The sequence below is a fragment of the Grampus griseus genome, assembly GCF_964374135.1.
Source record: "Grampus griseus genome assembly, chromosome: 3".
NCBI lineage: Eukaryota > Metazoa > Chordata > Mammalia > Artiodactyla > Delphinidae > Grampus > Grampus griseus.
This window is the reverse complement of record NC_139019.1, coordinates 158,602,340-158,624,045: the sequence shown is the minus strand read 5'-3', so window position 1 is coordinate 158,624,045 and position 21,706 is coordinate 158,602,340. Positions and strand designations below refer to the sequence as shown.

Below are 21,706 nucleotides of genomic sequence, written 5' to 3'. Positions count from 1 at the left end.
CCTGCACATCCGAAGCCTGTGCTCCGCAACGGGAGAGGCCACAACAGTGAGAGGCCCGCGTACCACAAAAGAAAAAAAAAAAAAAAAAAGAAATTAGCAAATCTTTCTGCCCCTGAGCAGTGCAGAGCAAAAACCATCTGCCTTAATGACCGTCTCCTCTTTTGTGTATCAACTTATGCGATTAGCTAGTATCCTTCATGAGGAGGAATCTCTGCTGGTACCCAAGAATATGGCAGAGGTCAAGGAGACTTGGCACTGAACACCGGGAGCCAGAATTGTAGATGAAAAGAAAATATAGACACATAAAGACATTTGTAAATGTGGCCCCATTAGACATTTATACAAGTTCAAACTGTATGGGGCAACTTGAAGAGTGAGAAGGAGGAAGTGTGTGCACAGAGAGAGGTGGAGGAATTCATCCATGAAGATATTGGAAGAAGTTTTTAGCAGGAACTTGGGGAAAGAGATTGGCAAAGAGAAGAGGTGGGTAGGACGCCGGGTGTAAATGCATGGGGTGAAAGTGACCACCGTGCGTGCTTGACTCGTAAAGATTAGGGGCCAAGAATAAAAAGAAAGAAGGTTGGAAAAGCTAGAATGAGTATTGAGAGGTAGAGAGAGGGGTGATACAAATTTCTGCATGGACTCTGAAGATGAAGGAAAACATGTTATGTATTCTCAAACTCAGGAGAGAAGATGACTCTCCCCCAAACCTGCATCTGTGCTCACAAGCTTATCTTAAGCTGCTCTTACCGCCATTTCTTTTGCTATTTTTCCTTAGCAGAAGAGAATGATTAATTCATATACTTGAGAGTTTGGCATTACTTTTTTTTTTTTTTTCCGGTACGCGGGCCTCTCACTGTTGTGGCCTCTCCCACTGCGGAGCACAGGCTCCGGACACGCAGGTTCAGCGGCCATGGCTCACGGACCCAGCCGCTCTGCGGCATGTGGGATCTTCCCGGACCGGGGCACGAACCCGTGTCCCCTGCATCGGCAGGCGGACTCTCAACCACTGCACCACCAGGGAAGCCCTATTGTGTCAATTTTATGTTTAATCTGTCCCTGAGCACCCCTCTGTCTCCCCAGTCCCAGGGACCTGAGCTCACCATCTGAGCTCACCACTTAGCCCCCTTTGCTGTCCTGGGATGTGTCTGTGCATGCATAAGCCTGGGATGCATGCACCAGCCTGCCAGAATATGAAGCATGACCTTCAAATTGGTGCCCCAAAGCTCACTGTTTTCACCTCCATCCACTAACCCAGAACCCTAGCACTTGCACAGACCCCTCCCCAAACAGGCATTTCTGGGAGTCTTCCATGTGCTTGAGTTACCCCGTATCACAGATCTGACTTGTCCCCTAGGAAGGATGTCAGTGTCGGGGTACAGCCAGGTGGCTGGCACCTTGGTCCACTGTGCTTCTCTCCCACTAATACCAAAGTTGCACAGTGGCATATGGCAAAATGAGGTGAGGTGAGGTAGTCATTGCTTCTTATTTTTTGATTTCCACTCCATTAGAGAAATCCCAGTACAGCACCCCACTGTATTTCCAAGCTGTATGTGAACAGCTCTTGCAGGTTTTACTTATGGCAAAGTTACCGGGTTATTTTTCTTACTGTCCTTACCCTGCAGAGGAGGGTATAGCTGGGTAAGAGTTGAGCACCAGACCTTTCCTAACCCTTAGTTAGTGGATATTCCTGTCCTGTCTCTGTATCTTTTGCTATGATGGTGAAGAGAGAGGGGCTAGCCAGGCATGGCCATCCTGCCTCCCTGGAGCCCCAGATATCCCGGGCAGCCAGCTGGAGCAATCTTTCCCTGCTCTGAGCCTCTGTAGTTTGCAGTCTCTACAAATCTCCCAGATAGATACCTTTCCCCTCCTTCTAAGACCTTGGAGGGACACTTTCCATGGAAATTCAATTCATGGTTTTCCTCACACAGGCAGGATGTGACAGAGACTTCCTCGTTTTGTTCTATCTATCTTGGTTTTTATAGCAAAGGGCAGAGCAAGCAGCGTTGTGTCTTAAGGTGGAAGGTGGGTGGGTAATTTTGTCAAAGATGAGCTGGTTCCCCTCAGCTGAACTGCCAGCCCATGTCTAGGAGACCTTAGCATCTGGAATCTGAATACTTCACAACTGTCTGCCTTGCAGGGAAATTGAGATCACCCGATTCATCTGCCATTTTGGACCCTTCGCTGCTACTTGCCAGGTATGTGCCTCATTCTCAATGCCTGTCGAACCCTCCACCTTTCAGAAATGGGAGGCAGAAATGAGGGCTTAGGAGAGAGCGCAAGGTGGGTTGGCACCATCTTATCAGCTGAACCTGGCTGCAGGATAGGGATGTCAGTGTGACCAAGGGGAGATGCCCATTTAGGCAGCCCCACTTGAAGAGGAAGGATTCTGACACATCCCATTTCCCCCTCAAGCCATGCGAAGCCTCAAAGAGGGTCCCTCCTTGGGACAGTTCATCTCCTGTAGAGACAAGGGGTGGAAACCCTCTTGTGGACCTATTGAAATAAAAACCAAAGCAAGCCAGTGAGCATTAATTGACAGCTTGTGAAAGGCAGAGCATTGCAGCAGGTGCTAGAAGGGGAGCGGGGTGCAAGAGTGCAAAAACCCTATGCCTGGGGGCTCGTAGCTTAGGATACAGAGAACGGGAGAAGGGCAAAGCACACGCAGCCCAAGCTTACAAATTAGCAAAAGCAGAATATAATCATCTTTAAACGGGCTTCCCTGGTGGCGCAGTGGTTGAGAGTCCGCCTGCCGATGCAGGGGACACAGGTTCGTGCCCCGGTCTGGGAAGATCCCACATGCCGCGGAGCGCGTCAGGAGCCTGTGCTTCGCAACGGGAGAGGCCACAACAGTGAGAGGCCCGCGTACAGCAAAAAAAAAAAAAAAAAAAAAAATCTTTAAAGAGAAATTCAAGAGCTGAAGGACTGGAAATCAGGGGAACATAAATGTTGTTTAGGAATTGGGGATGCAGGAGGAGATGCAACTGGAATGGGGTTGGAGTGAGGCTAGGCAAAAAATGAGAAGGAAAGAAGAAGGAAGAGGAAAGATAGGCTTGGGTGGAAGGTAGCCGCGTTTCAGCAGCATTTCTTTGGCGTAGGTGTGCACAACCTTTATTCCTCCTTGCGTCTTCAGAGGCTCCCTGGAGAGCAGGGAGCATGTACCCCACCAGCAAAGCTTAGCTCCAGCCTGAGACCCCCTTTCTGGCTGTGCTTCCCCTCACTGGGTCCTCTCTCTTCCCCAAATATGCAACATGGCCAGTCTCAACTTTCCCCAGCAAAACCTCCCCATTCTTTTTCTTTTCAGAAAAAGAATCTGAAATCTATTTACACTGTGATGCGAATAGCTGAAATCAGAAAGTGTTTCCCTTCAGAGGGGTAAGGATCAGAGACTTTCAACTGCAAAGGGAGGTTGGAAAAGGCAAACTTCAGGTAGCAACTGGAGAGTAGGGTGCTCTTTAGATCAGGAAGGGGCATTCAGCCCTTCTGAAGTCCCTTCCAGAATTTGCCAGACTGTCTCCCTCCTATTAAAGTCTTTAAAGTCAGGTCCTTGAGCGTTGGAAGGAAAGGTGCCACAAGGCATTACCTCCTGCTAGAGAAGATGCTGTTGATAAGGTCTAAGGGAAACTCCAGTTTTAAGTTGTTTTATCAGAAGTGGATTTTTAAATTTTTGTGCATTTGTTGGTTGGTTAGTCTTGTGGCTGACATATGGGGACTCAAGCCACTTCTTCAGTGCATGTGAGATGCTGTCAGGGTGAGCACTGCAGTCTGTGACCAGGCGATTCCTAACGGGGGTCACAGTTTGGGGGACAGGAAAACTGAGGGTGCACCCAACTTTGACACACGACAGCTGGTGAGGAACCTGTATCAAGAGAAGGGCAGAGCTTGGGAGGAACTCCCACTCCACCACCTTCTAGCCGTGTGTGCAGGGCAAGTCACTTGGCCTCCCTGCACCTCAGTTTCCTTGCCTGTAATTTGGTCCTATAATAATGGTGATAATACGTGTGATATAGGTAAGTACTTGGTAGATAGTGAGCGCTCGATTTATATTAGTTTTTATTACTGTGGGCACATGCATGTGTATATGTGTGTTTATGACCTCTTCCCCCTGCAACCTCAGTGACTGAAATCCCATGAATGTATCACAGCAGAGAACTGCCGTCCTGATAGTAATTCCAGTGTCTGGAACATACTGACTGACAGGTGGCAGCCTCCCCCTACCTAGGAATATTGGAGCACGTGCTCCTGCTGTGGGGTGCCCCTGCCCCCTACTGTGGGCCTGCCTAATGCCCCATTGCTGCCTTGGGAAGGACTCAGGTTAGCACCTAGCACAAGTATTGGCCAATTCCTCAGAGTCTGGCCGATCCAGATGGATCCAGAAACACTCTCTGAGCCCCTCTTGTTTGGGAAGGCATTAGCTGGTGCTGATATACCCTCGTGGCTTCACCCCATGGGGCTTTATGTCCTTTGCTGCCAGTTCTAGGCCTGTCACAGACATATTCCTGCCATCAGCCAAAAGGGCCAGAGGCTGGACTGTCTAGCCTGAGCCTGGACCCTGGCCCAAGGTCTCTGTTCTGCTGGTTATTGTGTGAATAATGATTCCAGTAGCTGCTGGCTCTCAGCCAGGCACACTTCAGAGGGGACTCCTATCTCCTCCCTGAGGGGTCCCTTCTGAAACATGAATGGAGCCCCCCCAGCTTGCCCCTCTGTCTTCCCACCTGCGTGTGGAAGGGCAGGGCCCGCAGACCCTGGCCCACTCGACTCATAGGCCATTGCCCCTCCCTCCTGCTGTAGTCATGTCAGCCAGTGTCCTTCCAGCACAGAGGTCAGTCAAGGAGCCTCCCTTCCATTAACTAACCTGCACACCTCCTTAGACTAGTCTTCTGCTGCACGACCAGCAGCTTTTTAAGTCCTTTATCTACTGTAAGCTTTCTTTTTTTATTGTTAACAATTTTAGTTTAAGAATTTTGTCAATTTAGGTAAATAAATCAATTGAAAAACAGATTAAAGGAAATAAAGAAGAAAAAAATATACGACCACCTGAATAGTTGCAGAAAAATAATTTACTAAAAGCTAATACTTTTTTCTCTCAGCTTTATGAAGTATGATTGACAAATAAAAATTGTATATATTTAAAGTATACAATGTGATATTTTGATATGTGCATTCATTGTCAAGCTAATTAACATATCCATCGTCTCACATAGCTACCTTTTTTTGTGTGTGGTGAGAACACTAAAAATTTATTCTTAGAAAAATTTAAGTATACCATACAGTATTATTAATTATGATCACCATGCTGTACATTAGCTCTTTAGAACTTATTCATCTTATAACTGAAAGTTTGTACCATTTGACCAATATTTACTCCATTTCCCCCTCCCCTTCCCAGCCCCTGGTAACCAACATTCTACTCTTTTTGAGTTCAACTTTTTTTTTTTTTTTTTACTGTAAGCTTTTATATATAGAATGGATAAACAAGGTCCTACTGTAGAGCACAGAGACCTATATTCAATATCCTATGATAAACCATAATGGAAACAAATATTAAAAAAATATATATGTGTATAACTGAATCACTTTGCTGTCCAGAAGTAATTAACACAACATTGTAACTCAACTACACTTCAATAAAAAAATAAAGCCCTTCATCTACATCCCGCTAGTGAGAGTGTGGCTGGGACTCTGCAGCCACAGGACCCCAGGAACACGTGCCACCTCGCAGGTCTGTGGGAAAAGGAAAACCAAACAGTGGAGTGGGGTGGCAGACAGAGGGAGGAGGGAGACTGGAGGAGCTGGAGAGTAGAAACTGCATAGGGCTTTCTGCTCTGGGGGTGCTATGATGGCATGAAAGGAGAGGGAGGCAGCCTCTGGAAGAAGATGGAGGCAGAGAGAGGAGCTGACTTTTTTTTTTTTAATATTTATTTATTTGTTTGGCTGTGTCGGATCTTAGTTGCTGCACGCGGGATCTTTGTTGCCGCATGCGAGATCTTCGTTAGGGGCATGCGGAATCTTTTTAGTTGTGGCATGTGGGATCTTCTAGTTGTGGCATGAGAGAGTTTAGTGTGGCATGCAGGCGGGATATAGTTGCCTGACCAGGGATCGAACCGGGGGCCCCCTGCATTGGAAGCGTGGAGTCTTAACCACTGGACCACCAGGGAAGTCCCTGAATTTTCTTTAGAGAGCACCCATGCCACCTATAGGAGGCTTAAGCTTAACAACCCTCTGAGTTGGACTGGTTTCTTCCATTGTTTAAGCAAAGAAATTAAGGTTCAGCAAGGTCCATAATCTGTCTAAAGTCTCACAACTAAATAGAGGAGAAATGTGGAGAGGCTTATATATCTCCCAAGATGTACAGCTGCCCAGGCTCACTGGTTGTCAAGCTGTGAGGCATTACTTCAGGTCCCAAAGGGGCATCAGGAGTGAAGAGGGAACAGCCCTTGCCTGAGGCTGGGTCTCCAGTGCCACAGATGAGGCACGGGGAGGGCTAGATGGGACGGTACCATCACTATGGTCTCAAAGATGCTACTGACTCAGTGACAGTCACCAGCTGACCTCCTGGGAGCTCCACCTGAAGCCTCAGGGATGGAAGAAGGTGTCCTAGATGTGGTTGGAGTTAAAAGGCAGCCAGGCATGCATCCTACTTTGGAAAGATTAGAACTCTGTGTTTGTTCCTCTGTTTTGTGGACCTGATGTTCCAGGTCAAAGGGAACTGGGAGCAAAGCTGGGCAGAGAGAAGGAAAATGCATCTGGGAATCCTCATAGGTTTCCCTTTGTTTGGGCAAAGTCACTAGATCCTAGCTCAGCCCCAACACAATGCATGGCTCTGTTCCTGGCTCTAAACAATGCGAAGCTCAGAAGCTGCTTCCTCTGGGACCCTTTGGCCTTGTCCTCTCTCAGCTCTGTGAGTCCAAGCAAGGCCAACAATGCCATAAGCAGTGCCGTCCGTTAAAATTAGAAGCAGCTCTCACATCTGGCTATGATTGAAAAGAAGCCAGGCGCTGGAGCCTGCAAGAACCAGACAAAAAATAATTGAGGCAGTGACAGACGTCAGGCCTGATGCACGGAGTTCCAGCTCTCCTGCGTCACTCCAGTACCTCTTTGCCCTTTCCAGGTGGCCCCCACTGCTGAGGAAAAGTGATGGATTTCCCAGTCTCCCTGGACTCCTGCCAGCGAGTACGTCTTCCCAGCAGTCTCTCCTTCCTCACTCACCTCCTCCTCCTGCTTCAGCCCGGGGAGATGCACTCAGGTAACCTGTCTAATCTGCAGCCCAGACAGCCAGGACGTGAGCACCTCAGCTTCTGCCCACCCCTCCTGCAGGTGATTCCAGGGCTGAGATCTTGTAGCCTGGTACCAGGCTGTGCCAGGGGCTAAAATATAAGATTTCCATCCCAGTTGTTAAACAGCCACGCCCCCAAACACCATCCAGCCCCACAGTGCTCCCCCACCATCCCTGCAGCCACCCACAACTCCACAGCTCACAAGCATGGCAGAAGGCATAGCAGCAGGGTGCCAGGAGATTCTTATTGGTCTGTGCTTAGGCTGAACCCGTTGGAAAATATGTTTAACTCCTCTCCTGCATATAAACCATAGCTTTTGAATGGCAGGGAGGATCCTAATCTTACCATCTCTCATGAAAGAAGCAACTAATAGAGAGTGTAAACTAGTTATGCAAATACAATTCCCTAATTCCCTGAGCTGGAAACCAGGGATACCAAGGTGACTAGGCACAGCCCAGATCCTCAGTCATTCAAGGGAGGGGGACAGACGTGACATACACAGCTGTCCAGCTATGTGACCAGAGCTGCAAGAGAAATGTACCCAAGGATTTGGGAGCATAACTAAGAGACCAGTTTGTTTTTTCCAGAAAGCCATGAAGGGCCATGGAAAAGAGGTATTATTTGAGTAGAGCCTTGCAGAATGCACATTCTCCGGGAAGATGACAGATGGAGAGTAAACTGAGGCAGGCTGTGCCCAGGAAGAGGGCCAGGCGTCAGGCACGGGGGCAGGGACAGCTGGAGAGAAACTGGAGAGGGAAGCTGGTAGGGATGGTATCAGGGCTACACCCAGTGGGCAACAGGGGTTCTCAAATGGAGTGAAGCAAGGTGCCCCCATGCTATATGGGCAAAGTGAAGGATGGGAGAGATTCATAAAGGAAGAATTTAGGGTGGGATTAAGCTGAGCTTTGAAAGAAGGAAAGGAGGTGTACAGAAGCCAGAAAAATGAATGAAGTCATGCTGGGTAGAGAGGCACTGCAGCAGGAATAGCAACTCTCATGGAAATTGCAGAAAACAGGGAGTAGAGGAGCCATACAGAGACATCACTGCAGAGAACAATCAAATGAAAGATCCAGATAAATTAAAATCTTGAAAGCAGGGTTTGGCCTTAGATAGGAAAACCCATGAAACAAGGAGCCCCCCCCCAGATTACTTTAATACCCTTTGTTATTACAGAAGCTGTCCATGTGCATTATACAATGTTAGAAAATCAGACAAAGCAAAAATAAGAAAACATCTATTCCCACCAGGCAGAAATTATCACTACCAATAATTTGGTCTATTTCCCTTCAGGTCTTTTATTCTGCACATTCATGCAAATATGTCAAATTTTTAATCAAATAAGAGGATAGTGTACATTTGGTTTTGAAACTTGCTTTTTTTTTTTTTTGCCAAAGATTCCATTTAATTTAATGCCCTGGCCATATTTACATAACTGTCCCCAAAATAATATTTGCAGTTGGTAGGTTCAAACCAGCTACCAGTCCAGCACCACACATTTGTATCTGGTTGTGATGTTCCTTGTGTATTTTTTAATGTGGCACACTCAACTTTTTCATGACAATTACTTGCTCAAGCAACCGGACCGGTCATCCTGTAGAGCGTCTCACCTTTGTCATTTGAATGGTTTACTGCAAAAAATCGTATTTGAGGAGTGCTGATTTGGGCCATTGTCTGGGTTCTCGTCCTAGAGGAATTCAGGGTGGTAGGCCATGGGGAACCCATTCTGGCACACGTCGGGGATGAGGTGGAATTCTCGTGCCACCTGTCGCCGTACCGGGACGCCGAGCACATGGAGATCCGCTGGTTCCGGAGCCGGACCTCTGACGTGGTGCACCTGTACCGGGAACAGCAGGAGTTCTATGGCCAGCAGATGGCGCAGTTCCAGAACAGGACCAAACTCGTCACGGACGAGATCGCTGATGGCAGCGTGACCCTGAGGCTCCACCCCGTGGTTCCCGCCGACGAGGGTCCATACGGGTGCCGCTTCCTCTCCAGCGACTTCACTGGGGAAGCGGTCTGGGAGCTGGAGGTGGCAGGTGCGTGACCTGGTCAAGCCCCAACAGAGAGGAGAAAATGGTCCATTTGGAAACAGGTCAAGAGTAGATAGAAAAGAACAGAGAAAGGGAAAATATCTCTAATTTAAAAAAGAAAAGTATTAAAAAGAAAGATTCATTAGAAAATGAACAAAAAAATGCACACAAAAAAGATACACAAATGGCCCTGAAACATAAGAAAAGATGATTACCTTTACTCATTGTGAGAAAAAGGCAAATTAAAGCTACGGAGATACAATTTTTTTACGCATCAGATTGGCAAACATTCAATATTTGGATCACACACTCTTGGTGGAGGTGTAGGGAAGCAGGCCCCCTCCTACCTTTATTTATTTATTTATTTATTTATTTATTTATTTATTTATTTATGGCTGCATTGGATCTTCCTTGCTGCGCGTCGGCTTTCTCTAGCTGCGGGGAGCGGGGGCTACTCTTCATTGCGGTGCGCGGGCTTCTCATTGCGGTGGCTTCTTGTTGCGGAGCGCGGGCTCTAGGCGCGCAGGCTTCAGTAGTTGTAGCACATGGGCTTCAGTAGTTGTGGCACGTAAGCTCTAGAGCACAGACTCAGTAGTTGTGGCGCATGGGCTTAGTTGCTCCGCAGCATGTGGGATCTTCCTGGAGCAGGGTTCGAACCTATGTCCCCTGAACTGGCAGGCGGATTCTTAACCACTGTGCCACCAGGGAAGTCCCCACTTTTTTTTTTTTTTTTGCGTTACGTGGGCCTCTCACCGTTGTGGCCTCTCCCGTTGCGAACCACAGGCTCCGGATGCACAGGCCTAGCCGCTTCACGGCATGTGGGATCTTCCCGGACCGGGGCACGAACCCGTGTCCCCTGCATCGGCAGGCGGACTCCCAAACACTGCGCCACCAGGGAAGCCCCTGGGGCTTTTTTGATCTACTGTTTTTTACAGTATTGATGTTTAAACCATCTTAATGTTTTGCATATTCAAAATATAAAGCTAGCTTACTTGGATAGAGAGATAAAGAAGTATATATAACAAAGCCACTTGAGTGCCAGTGGGATTCAAGAGAGAGAAAAGACAATCTATTGAAATCTGGGGTGGGATTACTCTTCATTCTAGGGGGACTGTCCCTTGCATTGTATGACTAAATATTAGTAGCCCTTCCCTATTTTAAAACGCCCTTCAGAGGTAGTGCTGTCCCCACACGCCACCGGTGATTTAGCCTGTCACTTATAGTCCACTGGTGGAGGGCTGCCAGCCCGCAAGTGTGTTAAGAGCAGTCACAGTCACGATGCCTTATGGTGACTGCAGATGGTGAATGGTGGCATGAACTTCGCATACAACTTCTGGGAAGGAGCCTCATCATTCTCACTCTTCCTGCCTCTCTCAGGGCTGGGCTCGGACCCTCACATCTCCCTTGAGGGCTTCAAGCAGGGAGGCATTCAGCTAAGGTGCACCTCCAGTGGCTGGTACCCCAAGCCACAGTCTCAGTGGACAGACCATCAGGGACGATGCCTGCCTCCAGAGACTGAAGTCATCGTCAAGGATGCCCAAGGCCTGTTCAGTCTGGAAACCTCTGTGGTCGTCCAAGGGGGGGCCCACAGCAATGTGTCCTGCTCCATCCAGAATCCCCTCCTGGGCCAGAAGAAAGAGTTCGTGGTCCAGATAGCAGGTCAGTGGGCGCCAGTGCACCGTCATCTTCCTAGTCTTCAAGTTCTCCATGTCCTTTATCCCAGAGACCATCTATTGGGACACAGTGGCACTGGAGCCTGGCTGTGTATGGGGGGGGGGGCTAAACCTGACACCTTGAAAGTCAGCCGTAATATCAGGAACCTACTGAGTGTACAACTGACAACCCAAACAGTAATTGGGGGAGGTCCCAGAAAGCCAACATTATGAACCAAAGACCAGGCCCTAAAATCCAGAAACTCTAGTTATTAAAGGGCATCATGAGAGCCCATGTGTTCCTAATTTTATCCCTCAAACAATATTTATCGATCACCCACAATGTTCCCCAAACCCTTGGCCTCAGGTCCACATTCCAGCAGGGGAAACAGATACACAAAAGAATAAATTACAGCACATGTTAGAAGATGTTATCTGAGACAGAGAAACATGAAGCAGGGAAGCAGGCTAAGGCGGGGTGGAGTGTATATATGGATTTAAAAGTGGTGGATCAGGGACGAAGACCGTTAGGCACTGAGTTCAAAGGAAGACCATTATATAGGATCAAAGTTTTATCGTGAGGCACCCATTTGAAGGATTTAACGTTCATGGCTCTAATTGTTTTAAGTCTTGAGGATAAACCCAACCTATGGGCCATGTTTCACATTGGTCCAAATCAATAGTGATATTAGCATAACAGAAAGAAATCTCACCCTTATAAGCGATAACTTGTCCTCGGGTAAGAGGACCTGATAAGCACCGTGTGTCACACATAGTTCACCCGAAATTTACCTGGTCATTGGGTAAGGAGTAACATCTGTGTTAGCTAATTGTCTTTATCCAAAGGAGAAATAAGATATCTCTTATCTCTATGACAAGCACATAATTACAACTTGGAGCCAGGTGCCTAAGTGAAACTCCCAGCAGACCTGGAGATAGGGGTACTTTCTCCTTGATGTTTCCATTTCAAAGAGATGGCTCTAGCTCCTTAAGAAAAACATTCCTGGGTTTTAAAATTGGCAAGGGGCTTATTTAACTTTCAAAAAGATTTGTATACATCTTGAGGGGATAGAGAAAGAATTTACACATTTTCTAAAGGAAATACTCTAAGAGAAGGGAAAGGGGAATCTCCCTCCGTTTTTGCACCAGGGGAAATCCAGTTTTTAAATTTGTGTTTACCCTTGACAAAGAGTGTGGGTCACGTGGATATCTGCAAGGAGGCCATTCAGGTAGAGGCCATTCAAGTGCAAAGGTCCTGACACGGAAATGTGTGTAGCTATCTGAGGAGCTGGAAAGATGCAGGAGAGACTGGAGATTGGAGGTCAGGGGGGCATAGGACCCTGAGCCCTTTAACCCCTAAGTCAGTGCTTCAAAAACACCTGTGGTGAAGGACCAATCCTTTGTAGCTCAATACTTTTAACCAAGACAATAAAAATGCACTGCTAGAAAAATAAAATTAAAAACTGAAAGAACACATTACTAAATGAAATAAGCCAGACACAAAAGGACAAATATTGTATGATTCTCTTTATATGAGGTACACAGAAGAGTCCATTGATAGAGAGGGAAAGTAGAATAGATGTTACCAGGGGCTGGGGGGTGTGGGGGGAATGGGGAGTCAGTGTTTAATGGGTAAAGAGTCTCCGTTTGGGAAGATGAAAAAAGTTCTGGTGGTGATGGTTGCACAACAATGTTAATATACTTGAGGCTGCTGACCTATAAGCTTAAAACGGTTAAGATAGTCAATTTTATGTTATGTATATTTTACTATGATAAAAGCACCAATTTCTTATTATCTTCAACAGACACAAAATTATTCTATTAAATTGCCGCAAGAGTTACTAAAGGGTTGCTCTCTATTTTGCATTCATTTCTTTACTGTCCAGCCACTGTCCTTGCGAACCCTGAGCCACATTCTGCCGCTGGGCAGATCCTCCCTAGGAAGCCTGGAGAGGGAAGAGAAGAACTGTCAGTCAGCTGTCAAAGCTTTGCTAACAGTTCTTCCAAAGGTGTGATGAGAAGTAGAAGCCAGGTGTTTGCAAGAAGCGGGAGATGACGTGTGGATTCGTCAGAGTGGTAGAGAGCAGTTAGCCACTGGGTTTCAGGTATCAACACCTTGGATTGTCATGCCCTTGGATGTAAAGCAAGAGTAGGAAGAAGTAGAGGAAGGTCAGGGCTGTGGTCACAGAAGTTCTAAGCTGGAGGAGTGGGCAGCGCCCATCAGCGCCTTCCTTTCGCATCCTTCAGTTTGCAGTGTTTTCCTCTGCGCTGCGCAAGTTCAAGTTCGCCGCTGGTCCTCTGACGCTACCTCTCTCTAGAGCACTGCAGATTGGTTCTCAGGCCCGTTTTACAGAGGGCTATGCTGGGGCCCAGGAAGCGTCAACCAGGCACTGGGAAGGTTTTCCGGCACGCAGTGTCTAGACTAGTCTTCTCATGTTTAGCGAAGACCAAATCGAGACAACTCCATGTGGGGTGTTTTCCAGACGTATTTTTACCCGGAACCTCTCCCTGGAAGAGAGCTTTCCTCGGGACTCTGGTGGGACCGCTGCTCGTCTTGGCTCTCCTCTCGACGCTGGCGCTGTACTTCTTTCGGAGGCAACGGAGGTCCCAAGGTACCAGGCAGGCTGGGGGCTGCCCTCCTGGAGTTGGCTTTGCCCAAGAGCAAAGTGGTGGAGGCGGCCACAGCGGGGCACTGCTGAGGGGCCATCCTGCGGAGGCACGGCTGGCATGGGTCGTGGAAACAGGCAGGGGAGCGCGCACACTCACGTCTGCTCCCCTTTTTTCTTCCTTGCAGAAAAGCTGAAGAAGCAGGCGGAGAAGGACAAAGGTAAGCAGAGGGAAAGACGCGCTTTTCGCGCGCATCCCTGACTCGCAGAAGTGGGGACGCTGGGTGAAGAAGACGCGTAGGTCACAGCAGGGGGGGGGGTTTGGGAGAGGGCAGAGACGGGGGTGGGCGGGGGGGGGCGGGGGGCGGCAGAGGATTTCTTCCACTTCTCCTGCCTCGGAGCCTGCTCCTCCCTCGAGTCCAGCTCAAACTGGTTCTCCAGAGCACATGGGGTCCCAAGTCTGTGCACTTTGGAGATGCAAGGCCTCAGTGATCCACGTAGATTTTCCTCTTTTCTTCGTTTCTTTCTCCAGGGAAACTCACAGAAGAGCTGGGTAAGTTCTGGGTGCCATGCCCACGGTGCTGGCTGTGGGCTAGGGGGTTAACCCCGGCACACGGTGGAAGCAGGGGTTCAGTGATTTTAGGCCCCCTTTGGAGAGCAATGGATGGTAGCGCTCTAATTCGAAATCCATCCCTCTGCGCCTCCCGCCTTTCCCCTCCGAAACCGATTTGTGTGCACCTGTCAAGGAAGCCTGACCTAAGACCCTCTGGAAAGACTCTGCCAGGCCCTCTCCTGCCAACTGTACAATTCACTTACAATTCCACTGTAAAAGGTCTACTCCTTCTGGTTCATCTTCCTAGGATAACCTCTTTTTAATGCAAATGTCACTGGGAAGGAAGCCAGCTTTAATTTGCACCAAAGTGAAAGCAATTTATCAAATCCACTTTTCTTCCCAGGGGGACTCAGCACCTTGAAACCGTGTGGAGGGAGGAGGGAAGAGTGAATCCAAAGGAAGAGGGGATAGAGGAGAGGAGAAGGCCACCATGGGTGGGGGAAGACCTTGAGAACCACCTTGTCTGCCCCAGTAAAACACCAGACAAAGCAGTAAAGTTGAAGCTTGTCTTGTAGTCTACCTAGTCATGGAGGGGAAAACAAAAACAAAAAAGGCAATCAACCAAACAACAAAAAGAGCCACAATAATTCATTAACATCACAGGCCGAATTCGTGTATATTGTTGCCTTTCCCAGTCTTACTTTTAAAAGACAAAGATTAGAGAAATCAGAGGAATGCGTTTCTAGTGGCAAAATATTAGAGTTTTGGTATCTGGCCTGGGGAAATAATTGAGTGTGATGTCCTCCTAGTTCTTTAAATAATGTACCCAGTAAGTGACCCTGAGGCTCCTGCAGGGTGTGCTCAGTGCCTGGACTTACACAGGACTTCCTCCCCAGGAAAAGCTTGTATTACAGGGCAAGTGAGCAGTAGCCTCTCCAAACCAGACCAGAACCCTTGAAAGAGGTTCCTCAGTAGCAAGACCAGTTTTCCCTTCCCAGCGCTGTGTGGATTTCTGCCTTAGGGCAAAGAATAGGATGAGGTGTAAGAATCCTGCAGATGGGCTTCCCTGGTGGCACAGTGGTTGAGAGTCCGCCTGCCGATGCAGGGGACACGGGTTCATGCCCCGGTCCGGGAGGATCCCACATGCTGCGGGGCGGCCGGGCCCGTGAGCCATGGCCGCTGAGCCTGCGCGTCCGGAGCCTGTGCTCCGCAGTGGGAGAGGCCACAACAGTGAGAGGCCCGCGTACCGCAAAAAAAAAAAAAAAAGAAAAGAATCCTGCAGATGGGTGATGCAGCATCTAGGATGGGGTCGGGGTGAGCAGTGGTTTAAGACTAAGAAACCTCTTCCCAGTGGCCTAACTGCCTTGGGAAGGTGGTTCCACTCATCCAAAGGCTGATGTTTTCTCTGTGTGTTCTGCTTACAGGGAAACTTCAAGTGGAGCTGGGTAAGTGACTCCCCCTTAGAACTATTTCTTGTCCACCTTGTAGCATGTGGTTATCCGTGTATGTTCGTCTTATCTCCCAGCCAGGTATGATGGCCAGGCTGGAACTCCGCTGGCTGTGTGGGTGGCAGGAGAAAGGGGAGAGGCGCAGGGGTGGGTGCAAAATTTGACGTGTGAACAAGGAAGCTGCAGGGACCTGCTGTTCTAATTCTGTTTTTCCTTGGCTACTTCAGACTGGAGAAGGGCTGAAGGCCAGGCTGGTGAGTGAAGCCCGTTTTCCTCCCACTGTCCACGTCACATCTCAGCATCCCAGTCACCTGCTCTGACTAACCAACTATGCTTCATTCTGGTTTATTCCATAGCTACACACATGTACTAATCTATGTTGCTTGGTATAGGTTATATTTGAGTTTTACTTTTATAGTTATTTTTATATTGTTCTGAAGTGTAAGCATACGGTAAATCATTGGTGCCAATCCTGGTTGCACATCAGAATCACCTAGCTTCCTGGTGTCCCCCCTCAAAGACCCTCACTCCTGGTGAGAGTTACCTTATATGTAAATATAAGGTATCTTACCTTATATGTAATTATTTCTCCCTGTACCTTCCTCCATTCCCCCCATAAAACAAACAGTCTAATGTGTATCTTTATTTTGTATGTATTCTTGCAAGAGGTGAATTTCTGTTTTGTGCGGTGCACTTCAGTTTCTGTAAAGACATTTACAGTCTCGTGCTGTTCCCTGCTTATCTCACTCATTGCTGTGTTTTACTATCCACCCCTGCTGCCACATGTAAATCTAGTCTGTATCTCCTTGCTGCAGAGCACTCCCTTTGAGCTGGCCACCCTCCTGGAGTAGACATCCAGCCTGCTTCTAACTCTATACCACCACAAACAAGGCTGAATAAATATCTGAACACGTGTTGCCTTCTGGCTCTGTGTGGAGATTTCTCTGGGATGTGTACCCCCGCGGGGAACTGCTGGCCCGTGGGGGATGTGTCACTAAGTGGGATGGAAGGATGTCCTGCAGCAGCACCATCATCCTTCACGCAGTGCGTGGAGGCTCCTTGTGCCCACATCCCGTGTGAGCCGGCTTTCTAAGTTTACCAGTCAACGGGGACAAGTAATTGTTCTTTCGGTTTGCACTCCTCTGCACACTAAGAAGCTTGAGCATCTCTTTATATGCCAGCTGGCTTTTTGTGCTTCCTCTTCTGAAAATTAGCAGTTCCTGTCCTTTGCCTGTTTTCCATATGGCATTGCTATCTTTTTCTTGTTGATTTCACAAGACAGGGCTGGTGTCAGTGCTGGGGAATGGAGCCTTTTGGTTTGCAGGCATCCTTCATGCAATATTATTATTATTGTAGAATATGATATATACACATAGGATAGTAATCCCTCATTGTTATTATACATTGTGAATTCCTTCTTCTCTTCCGTCACCTGCTATTAGCTTTGTCCAATGGTGCCCCTTATTGAAAAGAAATAACCAGTTGTTTTTTTTTTTTTTTTTGCGGTACGCGGGCCTCTCACTTCTGTGGCCCCTCCCGTTGCGGAGCACAGGCTCCGGACGCGCAGGCTCAGCGGCTATGGCTCACGGGCCCAGCCGCTCCGCGGCATGCGGGATCCTCCCGGACCGGGGCACGAACCCGCGTCCCCTGCATCGGCAGGCGGACTCTCAACCACTGCGCCACCAGAGAAGCCCCGAAATAACCAATTTTGATAAAAGCGAATGCATCACATTTTTACCTTAATGGCTTGTGTTTCTGAAGTTTTGTTGAAGATCTTCTTTACATTTAGGTCACAAAGACAGTCTCTTAACATTTTCTTCTACTCACTGTATATGTGTTATGTGCAGGTTTTTAATCCATCTGAAATTCACCATTTTATGTGGTGTTAGACAAGAACCCAGCAATTTTTCTCCGAATAAGGTGTCAGTTTTCCCAATCCCACCTACGACACCATCCACGATTTCCCCGTTGATTTGGGTATCACCTTTAGTGCATATTCAGTTCCCAGGTCTTCATGGGTCTGTCTTTTGGTCACATATTACTTTGGCCTTTAAAGTACCTGAAAGCGCAAGTCCTCCTCCATTTCCCCTTCCTTTTTAAAGTTAATGGACCTTTTTAAAATATAAATTTTAGGATGAATTTATGAAGTTTCTAAAAAAATCCAAAAGTAGTTTTATATGGGATTGCTTTGAATTTATAGATAAATTTAGGGAGAATTGACACCTTTGTCGAATTAAGTTATTCTATGCAAAAGCTCTATATTTTTAAAGATCTACTGGTTATTCTGATGCAAAATCAGGGTTGCAGGGCCTTGCTGTAAATTTATGGAGCTCTGAAAATGTCTTCTATTGCTTTTGCATTTTGTGACTTTGGTGCTCTCTTTGTTGTAAAATAGAACAAGATAAAACAAAACAGAAATCCACACAGAATGGCTCACGTTAAGAAAGAGGGCAAGACAGGGTGTCCAGAGGATGTCTTAGGACAGGAGCCAAGCTCAGCTGGGCCTCCTGGAGACTAAGCCAGTCAGAGATTGAGGCTTCATTTCCATCCTTTAAGGTATCCCAGTTGCTTGTATTGGTTCCCTTTGCCCACATACTCTGTCATCCCACTGTTCCCAGCACAACTTCAGCCTGTGTACAGCTTTGGTACAAGCCAGCACTGACACCAGCCCCCTACCCAATCCCAAATTCCCGGGAAGATGCCATGGTGGACCCAGGCCAGTCTGGATCCAAGCCAGCTATCATGGTGGGAACGAGGTTACTTAGTTTGTAGGCGTCCCTTTTGCATTTTGAGCCGCCCTCAAGGTTCTAGGGTTACTGACCCAGATCTCTGAGCTTCTTTTTCCTCTCTGTTTGGTTTCAGAGTGGAGAGCAGCCCAACAACATGCAGGTAACTGAAGCCAAGGAACTGTGCCTTGTGAATTAGGTTGGCTGGATCTTAAGTAGAAGGGAGGTATCCAGAACTGAGATTAGAGGAAGGGTCTGTCCAGGAGCCAAGTATGGGCCCCACATACAGACACAAAAGCTCACTTATAAAACACATAATATGACACATATGCCTGCACACATACATGCTCACATGCATTAATGTGATTGCACTCACACGTGCACACGTTTGTGTGCACACACATGCTCCCACACGCACCTAGCTTTCCGGGTTTTACTAGATTTGTTTCCAACTGGCAGAAAGGTTGCTACTAGGGCCTCTTTGCAGGAGAGAATACAGAGTTTGTAAGGAACCTCCCACATCATCCGACAGAGGGTTCCTATCCATCAAATGGGTGTGGTTTTTTTTGGGGGGATGGGGTGTTGGAGTGCAGGGTACTGGACTAGATGATCTCAGAGGTCCCCTACAGTTTTAAGATCCTAAAATTGCTGTAAAAGAGTCCCAGAGCTCACTAGTGATTTCATGGTTACACAGGGTGGTGAGAGCAGCCGGGACAGAATCAGCTCTAAGCTCCTTCCGGTTGATCAGGTCTTGGGGAAAGTGAGCCCACCTCTATCCCCACAAACCTACCTCATTTGCTCTCTCTGCTCTGCATGGCACCATGGAATTCAAGAACCTTCCGGTTCAGGAAAGAAATGGGATTCCTCTAATCACTTTCAAAAATTAGGAAGCGACTTTCATGCCCCTTCAGTACCAGGGTGGTGGGAAGGGGGTTGCAGGAGAGGGAGTGACTATTCCACTGATTGGTCCATCAGGAGAGCCAGAGGGTTTGCCTGTCGGGGGAGGGGACAGGCGTGGGAGTAGGGGCAGAACCGTCCTTCACCTGCACTAAACATATGCCTCTGCGCAGTGGATGTGACCCTGGATCCTGGCTCCGCCCACCCCAGCCTGGAGGTCTCCGAGGATGGCAAGAGCGTGTCCTCCCGCAGGATGGCGCCAGGCTCAGCGGCCGGTGACCCCCAGCGGTTCTCCGAGCAGATGTGCGTTCTAAGCCGGGAGCGCTTCTCCACGGGCCGCCACTACTGGGAGGTGCACGTGGGCCGCCGCAGCCGCTGGTTCCTAGGTGCGTGCCTGGCAGAGGTGCCGCGCGCAGGGCAGGCGCGCCTGAGCCCGGCGGGTGGCTACTGGGTGATGGGGCTGTGGAACGGCTGCGAGTACTTCGTGCTGGACCCGCACCGCATCGCGCTCACCATGCGCGTGCCACCCCGGTGCGTGGGCATCTTTCTGGACTGCGAGGCGGGAAAGCTGTCCTTCTTCAATGTATCCAATGGCTCCCACATCTTCACCTTCACGGACACCTTCTCTGGGGCACTCTGCGCGTATTTCAGGCCTAGAGCCCATGACGGCAACGAACACCCAGATCCACTTACCATCCGCCCATTGCCAGTTAGAGAGAAACGCGTCCCCGAAGAGGAGGACAGTGACACCTGGTTACAACCCTATGAGCCCTCGGACCCCGCCCTGGCCATGTGGTGAGGCGCCCTCGTGGCCACAGGACTGGGTCCTGGGCGGCTTCCTGGATACCCAGTCAGTGCTTTGCTCTCCCGCTTCCTCTAGACGGAACAAACACAGCGACCCCAGTGTATGAACCAAAACGCCAGCAAAGGCTTAAAAGGCTCAGTATAGCCGAAATAGGAAAAAGCGAGACCTTTGCCCATGTATCAATAGATGTGTATGTGTACATGTAAGAATATGATTTTCTTTGAAAAAAAAAAAAGGCAATTCCAAAGCTTATTTGTGCGTGTTGTAGGTTTGAGCTGATGAGTAGAAATATATTCATGTTGCTGCTAGTCAGGGTGTTCACTGTGGAAGACATGAAAGAAACTGGAATGGGGGAAAAAGAGGAGAAACTTCACTGGATAAAATTAGAGGTATCAGTTAACTTGTGTATTTTAATAGTTTTGTATATATTTTCTAGCTCTAGAATGATCTAGAAACAAGGACACTTCATAAACAATGAGTTCACTTAGGGCTCAGATCCTAGTTTTCACTGTCAATTCCCACTAAAATGAACTTGGAGAAATGGTGGGTTCCAGGGCTGGAGCAGAGAAAGTACAGGTGAATCTGGAACAACTTTTGCTGTAATGTACAAATATGCTCAAAAACTGACGGGGGGCTTCCCTGGTGGCGCAGTGGTTAAGAATCCACCTGCCAATGCAGGGGACACGGTTTCAAGCCCTGGTCCGGGAAGATCCCACATGTTGCGGAGCAACTAAGCTCGTGTGCCACAACTACTGAGCCTGTGCTCTAGAGCCTGCGAGCCACAACTACTTAGCCTGCATGCCTAGAGCCCGTGCTCCGCAACAAGAGAAGCCACCGCAACGAGAAGCCCGCGCACTGCAACAAAGAGTAGACCCCACTCACCGCAACTAGAGAAAGCCCACGCACAGCACCGAAGACCCATTGCAGCCAAAAATAAATAATTTTTTTAAAAATGTCAAAAAACTGATGGGAACATAACAAAAAGACATAGGAGCTAGGTCGAAGGGGCTCCACTGACCAATCATGGGACAATTTGAACATTAAAATGAATAATGACAAGAATCGCTCAACAAGGGGTTGATCAAAGAAAAAAATTCACTAAGTGTGCTGTCTCTTCAGCCAGAGAAAAGAAATACAAAAACAACAACAGACGAAAAACAGAAGCGAAAGGAGAGAATGAAAGAATAATTGTGAACTCATGGCTTTTACGATGTAATAGATGAAACACACATATGATACATAGATGGATAGATAGATTAGATAGATAGATGATAGATAGGTAGTGTGTGCACATACATATAGTTCCTAGCTCTGTCTGCTTTGAGGGCTTAGAAACAATAACACCCCTGTACCATTGAGCACACCTTGCACCCAGAACTTAGTTTTTAGTACTATTTACCACTGAAAGGAACTAAGGCTCCTTGGAGAAATGGTGGACTCCAGGGCTGGGGCAGGGAAAATGTAAGAAGGGTGTGATGTTCTGATTTATACTAGGAAATATTTATTTGGTCGTCAACCTAGATTTTATTTTTTTTAATTTTTTTTGCGTTACGCAGGCCTCTCACTGTTGTGGCCTCTCCCGTTGTGGAGCACAGGCTCCAGACGCGCAGGCCCAGCGGCCATGGCTCACGGGCCCAGCCGCTACACGGCACGTGGGATCTTCCCGGACCGGGGCACGAACCCGCGTCCCCTGCATCGGCAGGCGGACTCCC

General features: G+C 48.2%; 1 protein-coding gene across 2 annotated transcripts; it reads left to right on the top strand.

Annotated features, from left to right (window-relative positions):
• Positions 1-2,024: 2,024 nt before the first annotated feature.
• BTNL9 (butyrophilin like 9) lies at positions 2,025-20,616 on the top strand. Of its 2 annotated transcripts, XM_082651527.1 has the most exons (11): positions 2,025-2,198; positions 7,112-7,246; positions 8,966-9,313; positions 10,685-10,966; positions 13,443-13,571; positions 13,754-13,786; positions 14,098-14,118; positions 15,543-15,563; positions 15,794-15,820; positions 18,429-18,455; positions 19,363-20,616. In XM_082651527.1, the coding sequence occupies exons 2-11, from the start codon at positions 7,138-7,140 to the stop codon at positions 19,986-19,988; spliced, it is 1,623 nt and encodes a 540-aa protein (XP_082507653.1). In that variant the 5' UTR covers positions 2,025-2,198; positions 7,112-7,137; the 3' UTR covers positions 19,989-20,616. The 2 variants fall into 2 exon arrangements, with proteins under 2 accessions (XP_082507653.1, XP_082507654.1); XM_082651528.1 differs by lacking the exon at positions 14,098-14,118.
• Positions 20,617-21,706: the final 1,090 nt, after the last annotated feature.

Excerpts from the sequence above, each read along its gene's own strand:
- BTNL9 (XM_082651527.1), top strand. The coding sequence starts at position 7,138 with ATGGATTTCCCAGTCTCCCTGGACTCCTGCCAGCGAGTACGTCTTCCC. Across the intron at positions 14,119-15,542 it reads GAAACTCACAGAAGAGCTGG|GGAAACTTCAAGTGGAGCTG; the intron begins GTAAGTTCTGGG and ends TTCTGCTTACAG. Across the intron at positions 15,564-15,793 it reads GAAACTTCAAGTGGAGCTGG|ACTGGAGAAGGGCTGAAGGC; the intron begins GTAAGTGACTCC and ends TGGCTACTTCAG.